The sequence below is a fragment of the Panicum virgatum genome, chromosome 9N (assembly GCF_016808335.1).
Source record: "Panicum virgatum strain AP13 chromosome 9N, P.virgatum_v5, whole genome shotgun sequence".
Taxonomy (NCBI): Eukaryota; Viridiplantae; Streptophyta; class Magnoliopsida; order Poales; family Poaceae; genus Panicum; species Panicum virgatum.
The window spans coordinates 50,754,921-50,779,666 of record NC_053153.1 but is presented as its reverse complement, the minus strand read 5'-3'; the positions used below and the strand labels follow the sequence as shown (position 1 = coordinate 50,779,666).

General features: G+C 44.6%; 2 protein-coding genes across 4 annotated transcripts; both read right to left on the bottom strand.

Moving 5' to 3' along the window:
- Window positions 1-6,255: 6,255 nt before the first annotated feature.
- LOC120689440 lies at window positions 6,256-14,297 on the bottom strand. 3 transcript variants are annotated; one of them, XM_039971708.1, is made up of 5 exons: window positions 13,478-14,297; window positions 11,235-11,603; window positions 9,006-11,157; window positions 6,815-8,930; window positions 6,256-6,727 (listed from the first exon to the last, which is right to left on the bottom strand). In XM_039971708.1, exons 1-4 carry the CDS (start codon window positions 13,718-13,720, stop codon window positions 6,862-6,864), a joined length of 4,833 nt encoding a protein of 1,610 aa, XP_039827642.1. In that variant the 5' UTR covers window positions 13,721-14,297; the 3' UTR covers window positions 6,256-6,727; window positions 6,815-6,861. The 3 variants fall into 3 exon arrangements, with proteins under 3 accessions (XP_039827642.1, XP_039827643.1, XP_039827641.1); XM_039971709.1 differs by having other exon boundaries at window positions 9,006-11,148; XM_039971707.1 differs by having other exon boundaries at window positions 6,815-11,157.
- Window positions 14,298-22,353: 8,056 nt separating this feature from the next.
- LOC120689088 lies at window positions 22,354-23,665 on the bottom strand. The gene is made up of 3 exons (XM_039971427.1): window positions 22,707-23,665; window positions 22,518-22,619; window positions 22,354-22,408 (listed from the first exon to the last, which is right to left on the bottom strand). The coding sequence occupies exons 1-3, from the start codon at window positions 23,663-23,665 to the stop codon at window positions 22,354-22,356; spliced, it is 1,116 nt and encodes a 371-aa protein (XP_039827361.1).
- Window positions 23,666-24,746: the final 1,081 nt, after the last annotated feature.

The following is a 24,746-nucleotide window of genomic DNA, read 5'->3' as shown; positions in this document are numbered from 1 at the left end:
TGTCTTCAAGACAGCATACTGTGGAGAAGCGCAAGCAAGAGGTTTAGTGACAAGTATCCTATATAGTGGAGAAGAAGCATCAATTAGATATGTCGAGGGACCTATGTGAAGACAAAAGTAATCTCATCTAAAAAAGCATAAACTGTTCTGATTATGTGGAGAATAATATTGATCACATATGTTGATTTAGTCCAAAGTCGCTAGCAAGATTGATTTGCTCAAGAAAATAAGACAAAAGATGGTTGAAATCCTTGTGGACGGATAATGATCAAGTATGGCATGCTGAAGACTCGCAAAACTCAAATAGTCAAATTATTGAATTGTGTACTTTTTTGTGTTGACTATGGATATGTCATGAGGAATGCAACATGTGGTTTAATAACAGTCTTTACTCATATTCTTCTATGTAAAATATTGAGATACACCTGAAAGGATCAAGTGCCTAAAGAGAAGGTGAATTAGGCTTTTAAAACTTTTACCTTTGTTCTAAGTATTTTTTAACTTTGACAAAATTTATAGAAAAGTTTATTAACATCTATGTTATAAATAAATACTATCAAGACATGTTTCATGGTAGATTCCATAAGTACAAATTTGAGTTGAAGATATTGATATTCTTTTATAAACGTGATCAAAGTTTGAGACTTAGACAAAACTAAAATGACAAGTAATTATTATTTTTTTGCAAAATAGAATGATAAATAAATTGGAATGGAACGAGTATTCCATAGTAATTTGCACCTGTCAAGCCAAGTATATATATCCCTAGATACTTAGATAGAGACCTCACACGTCGGCCAGCCCTATCCCGTGATAACCTCGGTTTTCATTGAGCTATTAGGTCATTCTCAGTGCTAAGTTTTACTTCATTATTTCCAATGCTGCCATCTGATATAGAATTGGATTAAACTTTGAATGAAACCAGCTCTACAAGCACATTTTCATCATTTGTTGTTTCCTAGGATCCATGCAAAGCACAAGCTTTTTGCAAACAGCATACACAAGGTTTCATGTTTCATCCCCATAAAAATGCTAATATGATAGTTTATTTAATTTAGTATACTAATAAAACTTTCAATAAAATAATCTTGAATGTAAAAAAGATGGCTACTTTGGAGACCTTTCAATTATTATGATCGCGGTCCGAGCTACTTCCCTGTCCCGCAAAGAGTGTAGAGTGTAGTTTTAGAAATTTCCAGACATATTACCCATCAAAAGAAATGACTTTGTTGCCTCTAATTGCTTCTACCAATTATGATTGAAAATCGTGTTATTTATTTGAATTTTTGATCCTCAATGAATGCAACTGCATTGGAACTAGAAAAGTAATATCTATTAAATATTTGATTGACTCTATATGTTTTCCTATGCAATGTTTTTTAGTACTTTGTATTACTTTAATTAAATTAATTTTATTATAAGTTAAAATTATATTTTTTGTGGAATAAAATTTGAATGCTAAAATTACACTCTCGTGCGACAGATGGAGTACGACGGAGACATCGCCCATCAGCCATCCGTCCACATCAATCCGTCCCGCTCGTCGAGGCGTCGAGCAGGAGTCGTTGGGTCCGTCCGTCGAGCTGATGGCCACATCAGCGCATGAGCCACCACGGCACCCACGTCGTGTCTCCACCCTGCACGTCGTCCATGGATGCTCACCCGACCCATCCAGGCATCCACATCCCAACCAAAAGACGCCAGCTATCCACATGCACACGCCTTTATGGCTGGGATTGGTGCACGATGAAAGTGCTAGTGACGCGTAGCACGCTGCACGCCCGATTAATGACAGCCACATAATGATCTGCACTTTTTTATATACTCCCTCCGTTCCAAATTATGAGTCATTACATAAATTTTAGATAGTCAAATCATCTCAGAATTTGACCAAAATTATAGATAGAAACATAAAAATTTATGATATCAAATAGATATACTATGAAAATATAGCTAATAAAAAATCTAATAATACTTAATTGGTATCATAAATATTATTATCTTGTTATATAAATTTAATCAAACTTGAAAAACTTCGACTCTCCAAGATTCTTGGAATGACTTATAATTTGGAACGCAGGGGAGTACTTAAAATGACCTGTGTTGCAGACGACATGATGATATGTAACGATACCAAGACTTGGGGCAGGCATTGTTAAAAGGCCTCGTTTGTTTTCTTCAAAAAAAAAGGGGGGGGGAAGGGATCGTTTGGTTGCACACTGGGGGAGCAAGGTGTCTCTGATCTGCCTGTGAAGGTGTGACTCGCCCTTTTTTTAGGTTGGGGTCCTCATCACGAAAAACTGCTGCCTAGCCCAGGTTGCCAATTACTAATTAATTAGGTCTTATATAGGCCAAAGGAATAGTGGAGAAATTATGGAGGATCTGAGTCTATAGGATTCCCCCACCCCCCTGAAAACCCTCTGGAACAAAGGATTTACCAATTCTATAAAATTCCTATGGAATAGCTTGTTGCATAGCAATTTTAGAGGACTTCGATCATCGAAAGTTTACTTTGCGTCACTCTCTCATATTCAGTTTCTGTGTTTTTCTATGCACCATACAAAATGACCATTCCGCAATTTTCTTATATTTATTAATTCCATATAATTGAATTTACAAATAAATTTAATATCTATTCTTTTTCTATTCTTGTCTCTTGTCTCTGTTCAGTTAAATGGCCGTTTAGCTCGTATAAAAAGCATTTAAACAGTAAATAGAGGTTTGTCATTTAGGCTCAAAATATTAAATTAAATAATTGGACTGTTTAAACCCGTTCAAACCGATAAAAAACTTCTAAATCATCTAAATAGAGTCAAGTTAAATGTGATTAAATGAGCTAATGACCATTTAATTAATAATTTAATTAATAAGAGGTTACAACTACCACCATCAATACCAAACTAATTAGCATCGTAAGAGCAACTGTCCAGCAAGATTACTATTTGGATCCCTACTTTTGAAGTATGGGCCAAGAGCAAAAAAAACCCCACTCCAGCAGGGTCGCTGCTCGGGCCCCTAGAGTGGAGTAGGGAGGCACCTAAACACCCCCTCCCACCCCCATCTCCAACGGTCCCTGGGAAGACCCCTACTCGGCCGTCTCCGTTCACCCACGCCGCTCACATCCGCTCAAGCTCATTGCACCATCACCTCCTCCGTCGCCTCCAAGCACCCGAGCGTGACGCCTCCTCGCCGGATCTGGCCTCACCGCGCCTGGATCCGTGAGATGGAGCCGCCTTCCACCACCACCGTGCAAACCGAGAACCGATGCCACGCTCGTCCTCCTCGCCAGCCATCCCGTCTCCGACCGCCCACCATAAGATTCGCGGCCACTACAGCGTTGAATCGCGGTTGTGGCCTTCGTCTCAGGCCATGGCGCGCATGACCGCTCGCTGCAGGCGGTGACCACGAGCGTGTACAGGGTCGTCCTGTCCTCGGACCCATCCGCATCCCCGGAACCTGAGCGCGACTACGACCTCGCTGTTGTGGCCGATGCTGAGCTCGCGCTCCTCCTCGGCGCGGGCACTACCGTACACGATCTCTCCCGCCACCTCAGCCTCGGCACCGCTATCCCTCGAGGCATCTTGGGCCTCATGCGGTGCTGGTTCCGGGAGGGCGGGGACGGCATCGATGGGGAGAAGGCGGTGGAGGTGCGGTGTGTGGGGTGTGTCTTTAGGGGCAACTGTGCCGCCGTACTGGCCGACAGGCAGAGCGACCATAACACGATAAAAATAAAAGTGAGAAATCGAAAATTAACCAGAGCCACTGACAGATGGATCTCATGTGTCATATTAAACGTGGGGCTACTGCTGGAGTTGTGGGTTAGTTTTGGAGCCCCAAAAAGTTGGGGAGCCTCTAATTGAAAAAGTAGGGGCCTCGAATAGGGGGCTATTGCTAGATATGCTCTAAGTATACGAATGATTGTGGGATTTTGATTTCTTCCAAAAAGATTATTTAGTAGAATACTTACTTTTTACAAGCAAATATGTAGACATTCTAGCAGTGACGGAGCTGTGATTTTTTATGGGGTATGCCAAACAAAAATGTTTATATGCAAATCAGTATTTAGCAATTCGGTAAAATCTCATAAAAATACCCAATAATTCGGTATACAACTACTAAATGGAATAATAAGTCTTAAATTACAATCCAGATAGTTTAAAACAACACAATAATAGTTTGGAATATATACGACACAAGTTTAAAAAACAAATAGGATTACAACATATTTTTCGGACCTACGCTTTCTAATGGCCATGAAAATCTTGACTACATCATCTTCATCCACATCTTCCAAAATACTTGGTGTCTTGTTTGACTAGGCTATAGGAAAGGGCAAAGCACCATTGCCGGACACCGGAGATGAGCTGTCGCGGTGTCACCGGCATGGGAGTGAGTGTAGGAGCGGCCGTGAGCGATTGCAGGTCAGGGAGATGTCGGGTGCGGGCATGCGGCTGGAGAGGACCATCAGAGCAACTGGAAGAGACTATCTATATCTTTTCCTCATTGTTAAGAATAGATATTTTGATAGAAAATACTCTCCAACAGTTTCTCTATCCAAATGTAGCTATTCTCCATTCCGCATTTCTCACTAGCAAAAGATAGATAACAAAAATAGCTTTCTAGAGTGTACATAACATATAGAAAAGTTGAGCATCTCCAAGAGCCTTTCTTAGATCTACTCTCTAAATCATCGTTTAGAGAGTTATTTTAGTAAAAAACGTTTTCTATATCTTTGTACTCTCCAACAAATTTTCTATATCTTGTGCATAGTCTCGAAAGCAATTCTCACTCTCCATCTTTGGCTAGCCAGAATCCAAAATAGAGGTCTATATTTAGATATCCAATTGAAAAATCTGTTGAGTGGTAATATTTAACCAAAACATCTATTCTTAAGGATATAAAGAGTCTATTGGAGATGCTCGAAAGTGAAAATATAAAGAAATTGATTTTTATGCAGAAGGCTCTCTAAATGATATTTAGAGAGTGAGATTTAGAAAGACTCTTGGAAACACTCCGAGAAAGAGAGTTTTTTTTTACATAATACCTTATGTCTTGTTCGGCTGGACCTAGGGTATGCTTGGCTATACCCATGAAGCTCACTAGCTACGCCAATGTTTTCTAGTATATTTGATATTTACATATTTAAATATGTATATTTTAGTATTACTATATCTAACCATTTAGGCTATTTAACTCCGTTAAAATACCATTTAAACAGCCTAAACACTAAATAAAAGGTGATTCACTTCTTACCGTTTAGCGCTTAGAATAACATTATTCTTGTATCTTGGAAATCCCATGTTCTAGAGAAAACCGTAGCGGTAATGGTACGTTTGATTTGGACTCTAGGAAAGCTGCGTGGCCCAGGCAGCAGGGAGGCCTAGGGCTGGATGGTGGCGGCGGGCAACAACCAAACAATCCCCAATTTTCAGACGCCCTGCCAGGGAATTGGAGGGACTGCACAAGAAGACTACTTAATTCATAAACCATGTACAATTATCTTTACAAGAGAAATTCCCAACTAAATACATGTTTGAAATTGGATTTACATTGATAAACAACCAACAATTTTGAGATAAACTTATGCAAAAATTGTTGTAGGGCACTACACTTTGGCGGCATTTGCCATTCCACACTCAATTTTCTCTAAATTTAGCTATATGACACTGCAAAATCATGACTGTTTTCCATAGGACATTGGGACCATCTTATATGTACTTCCAAATGATCTTGCAAATATACTTACAACTCTGACTAGAAGAAGAGGTAACTCGTTTATGTGGCTGTCCTAACTGGAATTGATTTTCTCTGTAAGCTCCAGTTGTTTTGCACAGATGCACCTACTTCAAAATGAACTTGCAAATATTTAGCGATGGAAAATGGATAACCGAAATAAATGAGCAAGATTATACGATAGTAAAAGTAGCTGAAAGAGTACCACGTGAGGGTGAGATATCAGCTCCAAATTCGTAACAGCTAAGAAACATGTGACAGCACATCACTGGCAACATCAGTGCCAAAGCAAACCACGGGAAGCATCACCACACACCAGGTCATGTCACAATAATCTTGAGAGCGACATACTGATTTAATTATTTGTAGCAGGCACAAGAAGCATCGGTCCAATCAACTGACAGGGACACCAACATAGGGACATGACCCATATTTGTAGCAGCAACGAGTAAAAAGGTCAAAAGAAGAAAATAAGAGGGGCAAAGAGAGCGCCGCTGGAACATGATGTAAACCAGATATCGATGGCAGAGAAACAGCGACAAATTATAACTCTGCTGATCTGCTGGAATTCTTATACATACAGCTGCACGGCAACACAAGATACATGACGGCGCAACTCGTCATGATAGTCGCTGCACCAGTGCAGCAGTGCTTACATGGTCAGCTGAAGTAACGCTTCCCCGACAAAGTACCATGTCACATCTAAATTTTTATGTAAAGCGGCAGCATGTGCTCAACAGTTTATCACCAACAAACAGAGCGGACGGTCTAATTACAGCGGCTCCAGAGCTCAGGTTCACAAAGATTCCACCTCCAAAGCCATATCCTCCTGAGTAAATTAGAACCAAAAGCCTAACAGCTAAGAAAAATCTACAACAATTACAGCAAAGTTTTTCTTTCCTCAGAACCCCACATTGTCTTCATTGGGATCAATCCATGAGTATAGTCCAGTGACAGAAGAACACCATGCCCAGGATCTACATTGCAGGCACCTCTGAAATAAATACACCTTCCATATGATTAGCAATTGCGAGTAACAAAATCAAACAGGTCTCAAAAGTCCAAAAAGAAAACTACTTACATGCTCATCGCAGCCAAGTCGCTGCTAAGTCATCTCCGTCAGAGCCCTCATTGCCATGATAGTTGCTTGTATGTAGATCTTTCTGTGTCCCAACTGCCATCAGGTTCCTTTCTCTTTGTTCCTACAACTGGCATTTGGTAAATTCTTCCTTGCTCCTCTGCAAAGCCATGTGGGGGTGTGATCAAATTTTGTCTAATTGGTAGAGGTGCCCGTTCATCCTTTCCTTCTAGATCTATACTTCCAGGGCCTGAGTTAAGATCAAGGCCCTGACTTTCCCATTTACGATTATTGTCGCGTCCACTGCTGCTGCTGCCCTCAGCAAGATTTATTGCATACTGCCTTGAATGATGGGCAGGTAATGCACCTGTTGGCCCAACAAGTGAGGGAGAAATGGTTGGAAAATACGATACTCCTGCAGGTGCAGAATTGGCAAATGTTGCTGATCCCATTGAAAATGCCGGTGTTTGAAGGTGAACACTGGGAGGAAATGGGAATCCTGCATACTGATATGCAGGTGGATGAAAAACCATTGTTGGAGACGATGAAATAACTGGAGCCCTGCTGGCATCACCTCCAAATTGACCACTGTCAGCTGTAGGCACAATAATCCTCTGGGTCCCAGGTGCTGCCTCAATTGGGTAAGGCTGTTCTCTTGAAGGCAAAAACGGTTGTATTGGTACTGGACCACAAGGGTTGGCAGCGGCAAACCATGGTGATATATTACTCATGGCAGCATTATTCATCCTAACACCAGGAACTTGTGGTATGAATTGAATACTGCCTGTATTTTTAGTAGGTAGGTTCTTTGGTGTGGGTTCAGTGCTAGCATCATCAAGGCATGGTCCCCTATTAAGATCAAAGTCTCTCGAGCTATTCGTGCCAGCATTAGAGAAGACTCGAGGTAACGATCTTGCTGGTAACAATGGGACTTCAACTCTGTGTGAAGCATTTGTTACAAACTGGCCATTGTCTGCAACTTCATCAGCTCTGTTCAGATCAAGCTCAATGCCAGCACTTCGTGAAGAGCCATCACGACTTCTTGTATTTCCAGATTCAGAACAGGTAGTCTGTGCAGAACTCTGTGGGACATCCTCCTCGAGAGCCTGGTCATCTGCAACATTCAAATCAAAGCCAAGGGTGGGACGAGACTGCTTCCCAGCAGCATGAGATACGGGAATGTCACGTGTGGTGATGGGCATCTCCAAAACCTTCCTCGGTTCAGCAGGACGAAATGCACTTGTTGCTGCTGAACCTTTCCACCCGATCTCGGGCTTTGCTCTTAGTAGGTTTTCAGGAGGAACAAAGGGTCCTTTAGCTGGAGCAGCTACTGTTATTGGAGCTGGCTGCAGCCCGCTTGTAATAGGTAAAGTGAATGGTGAAAGCCCAGGTAAATGGATAGCTGAGGTACTTATAACAGGTGAGACAGCTGGCTCAGGCTGATGCCCATCATCCCCAGGTATCCCTTCATTCAAGTCGAAGTCAAGCTTGGCTGTAGCATTTGACTTTGTGTGAGCGGCTAGAGAAGAACCCTCATCTGATGAGACTAGGTCTTCTTTTCCATCCTCTTTTCCACTCACGCCATCACTGGATTTCTTTGAAGTTTGCTTCACACTATGCTCACTTCGCTGAGAATTAAGACCTTCAGATTTTACATGACTATTGGATTCACTGGAACTGTCTTTTGTTTCTTTCATCTCCTTAATCACACCAAGTGGGGACGCTGCTTCTACTAGTTTGGTAACATCAGCCAAAGAGGAAATAGCATGTTCCTTCTTTTCATCCTCATTCTGCACTGTGCTACTATCACCTACAGCATCAGCCTTTTTCACCTCTGCAGCCATCAAATCTACTTTGCCTGCCATACTGTCACGTCTATCAAAGCCTCCTGGGTGGTCCGATGCACCCAGAAGCTGCTTATGATTACTTGACTTTGACAAACCCTGGTCTTGTTTATCAGCAGCAGACAATGAAGACTCCCCAGCCAGGATCGATCTTGAATTTCTATTGGAAACAACCAGGCTACACTGGTTGCCCAAGGCAGATTCATCAGCACCATCCTTGTCTGCAGAGCCATCTTCAACTTTCCCGGGGACAGAACAGGCATCCAGATTTTCACCTGCAGATGAGTTCATATTAGACATATTGGAAACTTTAGTATTAACAGAATGGCGCAAGCTCTGACAATGTTCACCTTTGGAATCGACCGAAGCTGGTTGAGAGTTACATTTGTTTGCACGCCCTTCATGGGTTTCAACTTTGGCTGAAGATCCAACTGCTTTAGTATCCGCTAGCTCAGGAGATGGCACAGTTTGGTGTTGTTCCTCCTTGACAACCAAACAAGCATCATTTTTCAGTTCCTTTCCCACGACGACTTTCTTAGCATCTGTTGGCCCTGGATCCTGTGATGGACCCACATCACTTTCTACTTTAAACTTTCCAGTACTGTCACCCTCCCGGACCAATTTTTTTTCAGATGAACTTCTAGGGGAAGAAGATGGGGAAACCAATTCAGATTTAGATATTTCTCCTGCCACACTAGCGAGAAGATTCATAGCTGTGTCATCTCCAGCCTGCAGGGAATGACTAGCTTCAGAGTACTTAATTTCAATCAGAGCGTTCATTGGGCTGAATGAGTTTCCCACCCTGGTTTCACTTGAACATGCAACTCCTGGTACATGTGCATCCTTAACAGAATCATCAGGTGTCCTGCTGTTGTCATCATCTAACATAGCACACGGTGATTTATCACCTTCCTCAGAACCTGCAGCTCCTTTAATATCATTGCTGTGCCAAGACTCTGCATTAGCATCAGAAGGTAAATGAGGCCGGGAACTTTCAGTCTTCATTTTCACTCTGCGATCAGTTTGCTCATGTCTATCTCCTACCACAGGAGATGAAGCTCTACCCCCAGTAACAGATGGGTCCTCAAAAGATCCTCCACTTGCACTTCTAGCAGGACTACGACCAGGATTTGGAAACCGAACAATCAATCTATGATTGTTTCCGTGATCAGATGGCATATCAACTCCTTTTTCAGAAGCCGTTCCAGTTTGAGATGATTTATCCTGCAGCAAAGATCGATCAAGGGAGACGGATCTTCCCACGGAAGCTTCCTTAATGTTCCCTGAAACAAGACCATTGTTTGCCCTTCGATGGCTCCGCGAAGAACTTCCAGAAGGTTTACTAGCACCACCAGAAGCAGCGGTTGAACTTCTCGCATCCTTCGATGGCTCGCTAGAGCATGACTGGCTGTTGTTCGGCGATTGGCTTGAGCTGCTGCTTTTCTCCTCTCTCACAGTAGGCAGCTCAGAACCACCAGTCCCACCAGTTGATTTGCAGGGCTGGTCCTTCAAGTTGGTGGCGACATTTGTTTGTTGCAGTTGTAATTTTGATGAGGCAGATACCACAGGACTTAACTTCGCAGCTGCATCTGTGCCCCCAGGTTTATCAGTCGAAACTTTTGACGATGAAACAGTGGGCACTGGATTTTTTGGACTGTTCTCACTTGAGCCACCTCGTTTGTTTCCAGCATTTGAAATTTCTTGGAAACCTGCTTTTCCTGACCAGGAAACAGATTGACCTGAGACTAAAGGCTTCGCATCACTTGACTTCATCTCAGCATCCACACGCTTCTTCCAGTTCTCAACAAGACACTTAGCTTTCTTCTGAATGTCCAAATTTTTATGGCTGCGCAGATGATTGACAGATTTCCCAATACTGCAGCTTTGCAATGCACTGAGATTAATAGGCAATTTAGCTAGTGCATGAAGCAGGGTCAATAGAAGATCATCAATAGGTTTATCTGCTTCTTTAGGACTACTCCCATCACCGGACTTCCCTTTGTGGGCCTCTTGAAGCCAACTGTCCAACACGGGTAGGCCCCTTGATTGCACAAATCTGCCAAGGCAATCAGGACTCTCAGTAGCAGCAATAACATCAGCAAGTACAACCCGGCCAGCAAGGTCTATCTTTTGCTCAGTCCGATCAAGTTGCATAAGATGTACAAGCTTTTCAACTGCTGCTGCATTTGGAAGTCCACCCTTTTCTGTTATCTTTGCCACCTCGGACTTTATATCTTCCAAGTTTAAGCTTCCAGGCTCACTTTCGTCGACCTTAACAATACGATCACGATCCCGCTTAGCTGATTCAATTCCCTGTTCACCTCTATCTCTCTTCTTCCCTTTAGATAAACCACCATTCTGTGTACCATCCGGAGTGGCCTTCGGTTGTTGGGAAGCTGATGGACCATTTAACCGCTTTGGAGAACGTCCACCTGACTGCACCGCAGCACGCATTTCTAACCTTGTTCTGTGTAGAAGCCGATTTACTTCTTCCTGCCGTTCCTGACCATAAATTTCATATGTTAAGCAGTATATATGAATGTATAATAGATAAAAACAGGAAGAATTAATGAGCTTACATTAATGTAGTCCTGGTCAGTAAGCCACCATAAGCACTTGTTGTCAATATCGTATACACGCCAACATACAAATGAAGAAATTCCAGCTGGTAGCTCGGTGCCTTTACGTAAAAAGGCAACTTTGCAAGGATGCAGCAGGGAAACAGCAGATGTTTCGTCCTGGTGGAAAGAGTAGAAGATCTCGTTTGGTGCAGCACTGAATTGAATGCCCTTGTTAAGCTTCACGTCGGCAGGTCTATAAAGCCAACTAACGCGTAATTTCGGGTAGCCTTCTTCTTTTTTCTCAATCCAACGTATCAATCCAATGAATGGAGGAACATCAACAGCCCGAAAAAGAGCAAAATCACCAACTCGAATTTCGCGCCCGTCCTGAAAATTAAAAGGTAATTTAATATCTGTTTGCCCAGCACAAAACTCAATCATGATGCTCCATTCTCTTGTTAGTTTGGTGTACAAACTTGACAATTACAACCACCCTGTGCGCATTACATTAGTAATCAAACAAGCAATGAACAAACAACAGTGAATTGTGTAATCGCAATGGAGACCAGCACAAGCGGTATGTATTGCATCATTTGCAGCAAGTAATGATACCACTGTAGCATGAAACTAAACAATTTGTTACCCCTTACACACATATTCACTGGAAAGTACTTTTCCATGATCATTTGTTTAGAACAAAAGAGTGAATTTCAGCAGCGGTCCTTAAACTTGTACCACATTCTCTTCTTTTTTCTAAGCAACCTCCAAAAAGGGCAGGGAATTCCAGCTATTCATTATATGTTGAAAAAGAAATGGCCCAGATCATGAGGGAAACCGGGCCAAAAACCATACAGGCATGCAGTTTATTGAAGGAAAACTGGGTTCTCATTCAGTCCGCAAACTCTCAAATTGTATATTTAGGGCCTTTAAATTGTCCGGGTTTTTAGGAAGAAGTCCGAAATAGACCAAATGCTCAGCCAAAAACACCATAATAAAAATTTCTCATCCGCAAGCCCACGAACCTGCATGCACTAATGCACACTGCTTGTACACAAAATTGATCAAAATTATAGAACTGCAGAACAGATCGATCCCTCGAGAACCCATAGGTTCAAAGGATTGAGCTTTGCGTTGTTTCAATCATTATATTTACATTACTTCTTAAGCTTATGAAGATCGAGTTTGATCGCTAATAACTAAATAAATATTACTCCCATAGGTCAGGTTAAGTTGACTTGATAGAACTAATTGGCGGTCAATTTAGTTGTCCAAAAACATCAATTAAATCCGCCCAGAGTATTATTAATGATGGCAGTTTCATGAAACTCTTTTCAAGTGATGGGGTAACGCTTTGTGAAACTTTAATTTTCTGCTAGATGTATTGTGGCATTGGTTACAATAGAAATATGTAACTCCTATATGTCATCCCAACTGTTTTTTCACTGTTGGTTAAATTATGCTACTTCAATTTTGAGTCTCATCATTTAAATTTGTAACACCCCCCCCCTGTTGAAATCCTAGATCCACCACTGCCCCACTACTTGTTTTTTTCCAACAAATTCCTTAAATGTGACTTTCCACTAAATACTAGATGCAGGAATGATTCGCGAGACCACCAAGCCACGCAGGGTAGCATGCTATGTAGGCACGCTGGCACTGATTTGTACGGGTTCGGACCTACCTGAAAACATGGGAGAAGTATAAAGCTACAAATATGCGATTCGGCTGGAGCTGCTACAATTGCTTTAGCGGGAGCTGCTGTCGGTAGAGTTGGTGGAGCTTGATGAGAACGAAGGACAAGTTTAGGGGCTAATGATGAAATTCACTCAAAAAATTAAATAATTCTTTTCCACTCCTCAAACCAGTAAACCTTTTTTTCGCAAGCATGCAAGCAAGGAGATCCTTACATATAGTATTCCAAGATTGTCGATTTGATAACAATTCACAGAATTCAATACAATCATGCCAAAAGGAACTCCATTTGACAATGTACATATTAGCATGTTTGCGTTGCTAGTACGAAGTCAAAACTCAATATAGTTCACTCAACAAAAAAAACTTCATAACACGTCTCAGCTTGTCGCTACAGTACACCACTAGTCAGGGAAATCTAGTGCATATACTTCATATAGCAGGTATTACCCAAGTGGAAACGAAAAAGAGGAAAGATGATGATTTGATAAGGTTAGCATCCTCAGCTGGATTAAACCCGTGAAGGTTAGCAAGCAAATTCCCAAGCGACACCCAACAAAAAAACGCACCTTTATAAACGAGTCGGGTGACACTGGGCGAGGGGAATCGACGAAGTCCTGCTTCCGCGCAGCCGATTCCGGCGGATAAGAAGTCGTCCGAGACGGGGGAACAGATGAGCTGGAAGGGGAAGTAGGTGGTCCTTGTGCCGGTGGTGGTGGAGCTTCGGCCTCTACGCGAGCGGCTGGCCACATGAGCCGGACGAGACGCCGCCTCCTGCCGTCGCACCCCTCAGCGCCGCGCCACCCATGCATATCCGGCTCGCTGCATCTTCTCCAACGGCGGCGCCAATCCCTCCTCCTCGCCGAGCTCCGGCGCCGCGCAGCGCCACCATCACCAGATCGCCGGCGGCAACCCTAGGCCCTCCGAAACCCTAGATCCGCGGGTCTCCCCTGCGCTCGCATCCGGAACGCCCGAATTCGCGTCCAATCAGCCGATTCAGGCGGACCCCCTCACCGGCGGGGCTCGAATCCGGCGGAATCGACGGGCTCCGGTCGGGACCGATTGGGGATTTGGGGGATTCCGGGCCTGGGTCAGCGGAGCGGGCTGGGCGCGGGGTGTCGGACTCGATCCGAGGTGGGGTGGAGGAGGAGAGAGAAAATTTCGGCGATTCGGAGGGGGGGTGTGGAGATCGCGGCAGGGCAGGGGGCAGGGGCAGAGCGCAGCAGAGACGGCGAGCGAGGTCGGGTCGAGAGATGGGGAGAGAGAGAGAAGGGATGTGTCTCGTCCCGTCCCGTCCCGTCCTTGCAGAGAGGAGAGGAAAGCCAGGAGGGGCAATCTCGACCATGCACAGTGACCGCAGCGCAGGGGAGCTTCTGCAGTTCTCTGTGCGGGTCTGCGCGGCGCCGTTCCTTACCATGTGAGGTCAGTGCACATTTACATCACGCGATGGGAAAGTCAAGCCACCATATCGAACACGGCTTGTGATATGACACTAGTTGGATTTTTTATATTTAGTAGTAGTATTTATGAACCTTTTTATTTTAAATATTGCAATTTTAGCAATACCGGGATGTATATTCCCCTTAACCAACTATCTTGGTCACGGCTGTCTGGACTGTGTAGCGTGACAGATTACTGTTACCTCCATTCTAGATTACAATTTATTTTAGTTTTTCTAGATTTCTATATATATATATATATATATTTATGGCAATGCATCTAGATATGCACTATGTATAGATATATAATAAAATTATGTGTCTAAAAAAATTAAAACGAGTTCTAATTTGAGATGGAGGAAGTACTAGTGTAGGAGTACAATCACTCCACCCATTTTCGGAAATATGATCGAGTCATGACAACCAAGATTGTGTGATAAAGATGGCGAAATGAAATGTGTCATGAACTCATGATACTATTTTCCCCTCTCATACCTCTTTTCCGATGGCGAGACCAAAGTAGTTATTAGTTCTAGAAAATATAGGGATTTTTTTAATAATATTTTTTAATAATTAATCGCAAAAATAAATGCCAAATTGAGAAAATTGCAAAAATATGTGACTGTCGGCCCTCCAAAAGCCGACAGGCTAGTAATCGGCTGTTGGAAAGCCGACAGGCGACGTGGCATTTGATGTGGCGCACGCGGACCATGCGGTCGCGGCCTGTCGGGCCAAAAGGACCTGTCAGCCGTCTAAGGGCCGACAGGACCCAGTCGACCCGACTGTGCTATCAGCCCAATAACGTTCTGGGGCCTGTCGGCCCAAACATGGGCCTGTCGGCTATGCAAGGGCCGACAGGCTCTAGTCGGCTTTCCAAGAGCCGACAGGCCCTTGTCGGCCACCAATCAGCCAACATGCCCCAGGGCCCACTTTTCCCTATATAAAGGCCTCAATGGAGGCCAGTGGCAACAAAAAATTAGCTGCATTACAGATGGCCAGTGGGGGATCATCTAGTGGGAAGGGTTTTGGTTCGGGGAGAGGAAAAGGGTCTAGGAAAAGACCACCGATAGTGTGGTCCGGTTCCATTGGCCCTGAGGATTTTCAAGAAGCAGTGTATGAGTTTCCAGTCAAGAGCAGGAGTGATTTCACCAAAGATTCACCGCTGAGAGGGTACGATAACCGTATAGAAGATTGGCCAAAATGCATGCATGGTGAGGATTGCTTAGTGCAGGTGCTCACCGAGGGAACAGATGAAGGTCGTCGTTTCTTCAAGTGCCCTCGAGCATGGGTAATATTGAGTACTAAGGGTGTGTTGGATATGTTTAATATGTATTGTATGATTTATATTATCTTTTGTGTTTCAGGCATCCAATGCTCCAGAGAACTGCGGGTTCGTACAATGGGTCGATCCTCCCCCAATTCATCCTCACGCCGAGTACATCTATTATCTGCAGAATCGTATCTTCAATTTAGAAATGGAAGTAAGCAGCGGCTACAACGAAGAGGAGGAAGATGAGAACAAAGGTCCCAGCCCACCGAAGTATCCATGCACTATTCCATATTGCAACTGCCCGTGTCACAACAACAATCCGCCAGCACCGCCACCACCTCCTGCTACGGGAGCATACTATGGAGATGGTTCGACACAATTTGCTAATTGGGAGCAGTATTAGGAGGTAGATATCATGTTCGCTCGATGTTGTGTTAGTATTTGTTGTTTGTTAAAATTACCTAAGACGTGTTAGATTTAGTCCAGGACCTCGTTACCGTTGTGTTCAAGAGGTCGTCACATGCCATTTTTATGTGTTGTGCGCGTTGAATTATGTAAAAATGTACTTTATTTGTGTTTAATGTGTGAAGGTTGCATTGGATTCGAATATGAATGTGTTGAACATTGTGGCCGACATGGAATGCATACAGTTGTCATTTCCCGCTGCACAGCTACGTCGGCCTCATTTAATCGTGCATTGGATTCGACTATGAAGTGAAGTGACATAAGGTCACGTTCAAAGGATGCTCATTGATTTCTTTGCCTGTCATGGTGTGCGAGTGCTGTAGTGTGCCGCAGTGAACGGACATAGCTTTTACTATCCTGGCGTATAGCAGTGAGAGGTCGTGTCCGTGTTTAAAGTGGTAGCAGTGAGCGGTGTGGAGCGTGCTAGTGCAGAAATCAGGAGCAGTGAGAGGTCGTGTCGTTGTTTAAAGTGGGAGGAGTGAGCGGTGTGGAGCATGCGAGGGCAAAATTCAGGAGCAGTGAGAGGTCGTGTCCGTGTTTAAAGTGCGAGCAGTGAGCGCTGTGGAGCGTGCGAGTGCACAAGTGTGGATGACTGTGGAGCAGTGAGAGCTGTGGCGCTGTTGGAAAGGACGATGCAGGCAGCCCTGCGTGTATAAAAGGTGAGCATGTGTTTGCCGAGAGCACATGCTTGCAATCCAGGTTCCACATAATTTTAGTTAGCCCAAACAAACGGCTATGAGCTCCTCATTCTCCCGGGCAGCTTTCCGTCGGGAAATGGAGGCTAATTTAGGACCCTCTCCTAACGATTCCACTAGATGTATTACAGATTGCAAGGTATGGCCGAAAGGTGTAGAGCCACCCGATTTCTATTGCCAGATGCGTTGTGTCCCGAACATATCTCGTGATTACGAGACTTTTGGCCAGAGGTATTGGTGTTACAAGAATATCGAGGAAATCCAAAAAAGAGGTGCAACATCACATGTATAGATTAATTTTTAAATATGTTTGTCTAGTGGTTTTGTTATTTTTAATAAATTTGAATCGTTTCTTGTTTACGAAAGTAAACTGCTGATGACACGCATACCCATTGGTGTCATTTCCATGAGTGGATTGACACGTGGATCACTCGTCGTAATCAGCAATATATGGAGTGGTTGAAGAAGGTGGATGAAAATGTATGCAACTGCGAGCGCGCGAAAGCGGACAGGGCGGGACGTGATAAGGGTACTGGCCGTGAATAATTGATGTTGCATTGCTCCGTCTCATTTGGATGAATCGTGTTGTCTGAATAAGTAATGTAGCTACCCGGCCAATATGTTGCGTGTTTATTTTCGGCAGCCTCTTCCGCCTGCCTATGTAATGTTGTTTGTTGGAATTACCTAAGGCTAAGGCATGTTAGGTTTAGTCTTGGACCTCGTTACCGTAGCTTTCAACAGGTCCTGACATTCCATTTCATGTGTTATGTGCGTTGAATTGTGTGGACCACTACTTTGTTTGTATTGAATGTGTGAAGGGTGATTATTTTATTTGTTTTTATTGTGTGTAGTGGCCGACATATGACTCATGGAGTTGTCATATCTCGCTGAAAAGCTGAGTTCGCTACAGTCTCCTGGATCATAACGTCGGTCCGAAAAATTTACTTGTAGACCAATACTTCTGAAAAGTCTAGTTGTAGGTCATGTTTTATGAAACGGGTACTTGTAGTAGAAAATACACAATACAGATTAAGTAGACATTGAAATTACTAAAACAATTGCACTGGCATGTGCATGGAACACGCTAACATCGTGTTCGAACTAGACCTAACATGCCTTAGAAAATATGAAATTCGGACATTAAATGATACTGATCTACTGAGTGCACCGAGGATACTTCCCCTTCCTAATAGCCTCCGGCCCCGCCTCCTTCGCACGGCGGGCCCTCTCTCGCTTCCTCTCCCTACCAGCTTCACGCTCCTCCGCCTGCCGACGTTCCACATCTGCGAATCTCTTCTGGATCTCTTCTTTATCTTTCTTGCGCTTCTCCTCCATTTTTTCCTCTTGCAGCATTCGTTGCCACCTTTCCACAGCCCACCTTGCTTCGCGGTCAACGTGTTCCTTAGTTTCGGTCGATTGCTCCGTGTCCAGCCACTGTATGAAATCACAAAGAGGTGGTGGACTCTATTTCCAAGCCGAGTTAGATTTAACTAACTGTACTCTGAAGCCGCAAACTAGATAGTGCGAGTTGGTACCTTCTGTTTGTCCTTGCCGTAACGTTTATGCGGGTCGTACTCGTAGTTGTCACACATGAAGAACCTCATGCCGAAGTCATCGCCCAAAACTTTGGACTCCATCAGCTTGCACAACGAACCACAGAAGCACATTGGAACCTGCACTCCTTGAGGTACAGGCTCTCTAACCTTGTTCCACGAAATATAGGTGGAACTAGAGGAAGACATGGTGGTAATGCGGGGATGTCTAGTGTTTTCCTATGTGATGGGGTGATGCCCCTATTTATAGATGGAGGTAGTTGGTCTATAGGCCAGGTTCACGCAACCTAAAAAGCGAACAGCAGTCAATTGACGTACGAGCACATGCACACACAGTGAACGAATGGGGTTGCAGAAGAATCCGATGCAAGCTGACATGGCATCCATGAGCGTCACAGCGTGGGATACACAATAATCATACAAACCTGTCGACAAGCAAAATAAGACAACTACAGCATAATATGAAGTACAACAGCGATGTCCTAAACCTACTTCTTCGGTTTCTTCCTAGCAAGCTGACCAGACGGAAACATGAAATGGTCCGCTGGCTTGCTAATACGTGGCTCAGGGGGTGAAGCGGAGTGGACTGGCCTGCGTCGTCCTGGGTCGGCTATGTCGGCGTGGGGGCTCCAGGCATCTGCCAAGGCTCGAGTATGTCATCCTACGGCCAGATGTCTGCATTTGGCACATCTCGCACGAAAAAAATGTCCATGCTGCCTGAAACTGTCTCGACCACTGTGAATACAATATTTTTTAATAAGATCAATACGAATTAAATAGAACTTACTATTCGAGGTTGCTTACTCCGTACCTGCTGCCCCGGCACGCGTGGCGGCCCCCGTGGAGTGGACTACTGAAGGTCCTGCTGCGGTGGACGGCGCACTTGCGGTCGACGGACTAGGAGTCTGTCGTGGAGAAGTCGTGCGGGTCCACAGTGAACCGAAGACCGCCCCCCGTGTCGGCTCGACCAAACAACACAGCGGGAGCAAACCGGACGCACGCAACTTGTGGCACAAAAACATAATATTTAATCACATGAAATCATTTTAAAAACCAACAAAATTAGCCGCAGAATTTATATAGCGTACCTAGGGATCCAACGGGCGTCTATCCGCCAACACTCGTCGTGCGTCCGTAACCTCAGAGGGGGTGGAATCTGTCCGTCCACCAAACACGAACGGTGCTTCGCGTCAATCACCGGATCGATCAGCTGAAACTCGGCCATACCTACAAAATGCACAGTGATGGTAAAAAAAACATTGCATATGCAAATGAAATAATTGAGCTCAACAAAGACCAATATGAAAATAAAAGAACATTAAAAATAAAAAACTTACATACATCAATATTACTTACAACAATATTACAATAAAACAATTGTTCATAGAATTATCAGAACCTTACAGGAAATTCAAATACATATTACAACTAGACAACCATAGCCCTTTCTACCTAATTCTTCTTAGCTTTGCGTTGTGGAACATGTCTTTCTGTCGTGCCGTCTGCATTCCTATGGATTGGATAGCTTTCACAATCCTTTGCTGAGGTGTCCTCCACCGCATGCTAAGCAAAATTTCTCACCACATGTATCCTCTTTTGCGTCCATATCATTTCTAATACGACGAGTCTTCCGACGACCCCGGTGAATGATTTTAGTTTCCGGATCAGGAATCCAATCTGTCCCATTAGGCGGAGGTTTCGTAAAATCAGCTAGCGCCCTCCAGCCACGGAGTTCGCCACTCCAAGTAGCCATTACTGTCTCCTTCAGAAAATACGGTTGTAAGGATCACCGGGGTGTCCGACCCTAGAGGGGGAGGGGGTGAATAGGGTCGCTAATCGCTTTTTAACCTAGGGCTCAAACTACTTGCATAAGATAAACCTAACACGTCCTATACATGCTAATTATGACTAAGGTTTATCTATGCTACTCTCTACTTACTCTTAAAAGACTTGCAACCTAGCCAATCCTAATCATACTAACTAGGAAAGTAAAGGTACGCAAGATAGAGTAAATGCGGAAACGTAATGCGGTAAGTAAAGAGGTAAGTGCAAGAGGGATGCAAACTCCCGAGCAGACACGGTCATGTAACGTGGTTCGGCACAAACGCCTACGTCCACGGGACACCGAGGCTCTTCCGATCACCGTCTTGCACTACGCCACAAATGGCGATGCCGGCAAGCAAAGGCAAGTGCCCACAAGACACCGAGTCTCGTGCACCGCCACCGTCTCTCTCGGTCACCCGGCCGAAATCCACTACGGAGCTTCTCCACCAAGGAAGGGGCCTCCTCTTCCCCTGCACAAAGTGTCGTTGCCACTCCACACCAAGACGGAGGGTCACACGACGGATCACAAGTTGCTTGCCGCAGCAAGACTTCTCTTAAGGGAGCTCTCGCAAGAACTAATCCCTATTACAAGCACTAAGCACTCTCACAAGTGTGCTTAAGCCTATATGATGTACAATGAAGCTCTATGGTGGTTGGAGATGTTCTTGGGTGTGTGTGGGATGTCCAGCAACTCCAGCACTCTTCAAATGGCCGGGGTGAGGCGTATAAATAGGCCACCAAGTCTTGTAGCCGTTGCTCCAACGGTCAGCTGAAAATCTGCGTATCACCGGAAGAACCGATGCCTCTGGCAGGGGTAGCATCGGTTCTTCCGGTCACTCATAACCCGAAGTAGCCGTTGGACTCCTGTCGGCTGACGCAGAGACCACCGGTTGAACCGATGCTTTGCACCGATGCTTCACCGGTTCAACCGGTGCTGAAGGAATCTTCTCCTGGACGCTGACGTCATTACACCGGTGGTATGCACCGATGCACCGTCGGTTGAACCGGTGCTGAAGAAACTTCTTCTGGGCACTTGACATCGTCTCTGGTACAAAGGACTGCCAATGCACCGATGCCCTTTTCTTGGACCGTCGGTTCAACCGGTGCCTAAAGGCTGACTTGGCTTCGATTCCATCCTGCACCAAACATCATGGCGTCGGTTCTTCCGATTACCACCGGATGCTCCGATGCCCATGGCGTCGGATCTTCCGGTGCTCCTGATCCGAAGAGCTTTCAGGGCGCTGCCCTGAGACCCGCGAGGGGCGGCTCCCCCTCGACCCCCATCCGCTAATCGGGTAGCGGAATCCCCGTAAGGATGGCCCTTCGGGCCTTGCTACGCCTATCTTCTCTTTCTCTTTGTCATCACTTGAACCTAAAAGCCTGAGAATGGTCATCTTAACAATCATATTAGTCCAAGTGTTGTGTTGTCATTTGATCACCAAAATCACTTGAAATGGCATAAATGGTGCCATGTTCCTTACAACAGTGACACGTAGGTCCCTGCAATTCCTGCCTTGCCACGAGCAGCGTACACATGTGAACAAGGGATGTGCAGCAGTTTCGGTTTGTTGCAAGAGCACACGCACATGTTACTTTCTGGCCAAAGCTGGCATTCCATTGTTACCGTAGAACTGCCCATTCCAACGGCCCCCTTGTCACGCACCGACACCTCGAAGAAATAATCTTGGTTGCCCATCAAGTACACTCGATGCAGCGCTCCCTTGACAAGTGCGGCTTGCTGAAACCGTTCTCGAAGATATGCCACTGTTCCTCGAAGAATGCACTCCACAATGGCGGTCAAGGGAAGAGAGCAGCATGCCTTAAGTACCCAGTTATACACCTCAGCCAGATTTGTTGTCATAATTCCATACCTCGATCCATCAGTATCTACAATCAACGCCCACTTCTCAAGGGGCTCATTTTTTATCCACTCAGAGAAGCATTTCACTGACCTTCCCCCTTTACGCCTCCTTGTCACGCGTGCAGGCTCACCCTTGATAGGATCTAAACCACGTGGCTCCTCTTCCCGTGCCACAACAGGTTTCTTACGAACCTCCACCATATGACTCATAGTTAGCTTGTCAAGCATGGCCCATATTTCGTCAAACTTGCATCACTGATTTTGCCTACACAGTTTCTTGAAAAGATCCTCCATCCGCTTGCTTTTGAACTGGGAGTAAAAATTCGCAGCCAAATGCCTCATGCACCATCGACTATGCAGGTCTGGCCACGAAACATCAACGTTGCGACCTTCCTGCAGTTTTTTGACAGCTGACAGTATACCCTTATGGAGATCATGGAGGACACACACGTTAGGCCTCTCACAAACCACGGCCCGTTTGATGAGTGAAAGAAACCACAACCAGCTTTCAGCGTTCTCAGATTCCACAAAAGCAAAGGCAATCGGGACAACCTTGTCGTTTGCGTCGACCCCAATGCAGGTGAGCAGCTGCCCTTTATACATTCTAGTCAGAAATGTGCCATCCACACAGAGAACAGGTCTGCAGTGTTTGAAAGTTTCAATCATGCACCCAAAGGACCAGAAGGCACACCTAAGCACCCTGTCACCATTTGCATCCTGATAGTCATCAATATCAATTATAGTTTCTGGATTCCTACTCTGTAGTAGAGCCAGTAGTTGTGGTAGGTGGTGGTATGAATCATTGTACGAGCCAAACCTCCACTCGAGCGCCTTCTGCTTTGCTCGCCATGCCATGTCATAAGATATTTCATAGGACAATCTATTGGAAATTGCAAGCATGATCTGAAATGGAGATATAGAAGTCTTCTTCACAATTTCTTCGTACATCACAGTGGCCACAAACTCAGCTGTCATGTTTCTATGCTTCACAACGGTTTCTGAAAGCTTGCACGAGTGCCCAACGACGATAGAAGCCACAAAATTATTCTCCCCCTTCAGCAGGTAACCATGAACCCGCCATGGACATCCAGGGGACAGGCACTTGACATCATATGTGGTTGGATTTGAAATAACCACCTTGAATGGTTTCATTTCCATGAAAGACCATTTCTTAACTACATGTTGCAAGTGCTTTTTATCGTGAAACAGTTGTCCGCTTTGGATCTCGATTTTATTGTACACCCAGTTACTGTCATGACCATCATTAAGTGTGAGCCCATCCATGTCAAAGTTGCCCCAATCCTCGGGAACGGTATCATCATTGTCGAATAGTCGAGTATCTCGACCTTCAACAAAGGTTCTGTACTCATCGTCATCTACCTCCATTTCATCAACTATCGCCTCATCCAACTCGCCCTGATCAGCAGTCATGTCACCACCAATTCCTTCAATTTCATACTCATCTTGTTGTTCGACCACGGGCTGCACCTCCACCTCCTCTGCAGTAGCATTTTCATGCGGCCAATCGGTTTCAGCCACCTCCTCTAGTGCAGCACCGGCATGACTCATGCTACTCTCTCCTGCAGTTAAGTTTGCCAGTTCTTGCTGCACAAGCACAACAAGAGGGAATTTCATTGTGTTGGTAGCCATATGGGCAAATCCATGCCAAACATTTCTAGTTCCTCATATCGGCCAATTCCCAGTGCCAACCATGCTCACACTGCCTTGGAACTACACGAGAAACTTTAATCCTCTAGTGACTTGGGTCAACTTGCAGAAAATTATACATCCAACCTAACATATCCCCATGTCTCATGTGTATTGGATTGCTCACAGTTGTATCTACATACTGAAACTGACTTAAATCTGCCCCCGAGTCACAATAATTGATTATCCCATTGCCATGATGAACTCTGATATTTACTAGTTCCGAATTCATCCCTGCTAATGCATTACAAATCTGAAGTTAAACGACATATCGAATCGGTGTTCTAATTACCTATAAGCACCTACACTGTAATTCATTCGAATATGTATTCAATATTCAGTACAATTCCCTCAAATTTTCATGATTTACTTAAAACCCGGTACAGAAAACTATACCAAAACTATAGTTCAACTATAGGTAAACATTATTAAAATATTCCTAATTTAAAGAATTCATATACCTAAAATTAACCTAAACTATATCTTACTTATAGTTTTAAAAGATACCTAACATAGACATCAAACCTAAAATATATCGAACATTAGTGAAAGATACATGAAGGAGAGAGAAAAACGAAAAGGGAGCGAACAGGGGTGAAAGAGACCGAAAGAAAGAGAGCTAAAAAGAGTTAAGATACTTTAATTATATGAATATACCGAAAACATACCGAAACATTACTAAAGCTAATCTAAACTTCAAAATAAATTAACTACAATTACAAAAACACATTACATCAACCTAAATTAACTACAATTAAAAATATTAATTAAATAAGCCTATAATTACAAAATAATGTAACTAAAAAAATACTAAATTAGAAAAAAAACTTACTCGCTGCCGGCGGGCGGCGGTGCTTCTCCCGCCGCCGGCCCCCTCACCCCGCGCGCGCCTCAGCAAGAGGGCAGCGGCGCACGGCGAGGCACAGCGAGGCACGGCGGAGGCGGCAGCGGCCGCGATGCGCGGCGCAGGAGGCGGCGGGGATGCGCGGCGGAGGCGGCGTCGGAGGCAAAGCGCGGCGGAGGA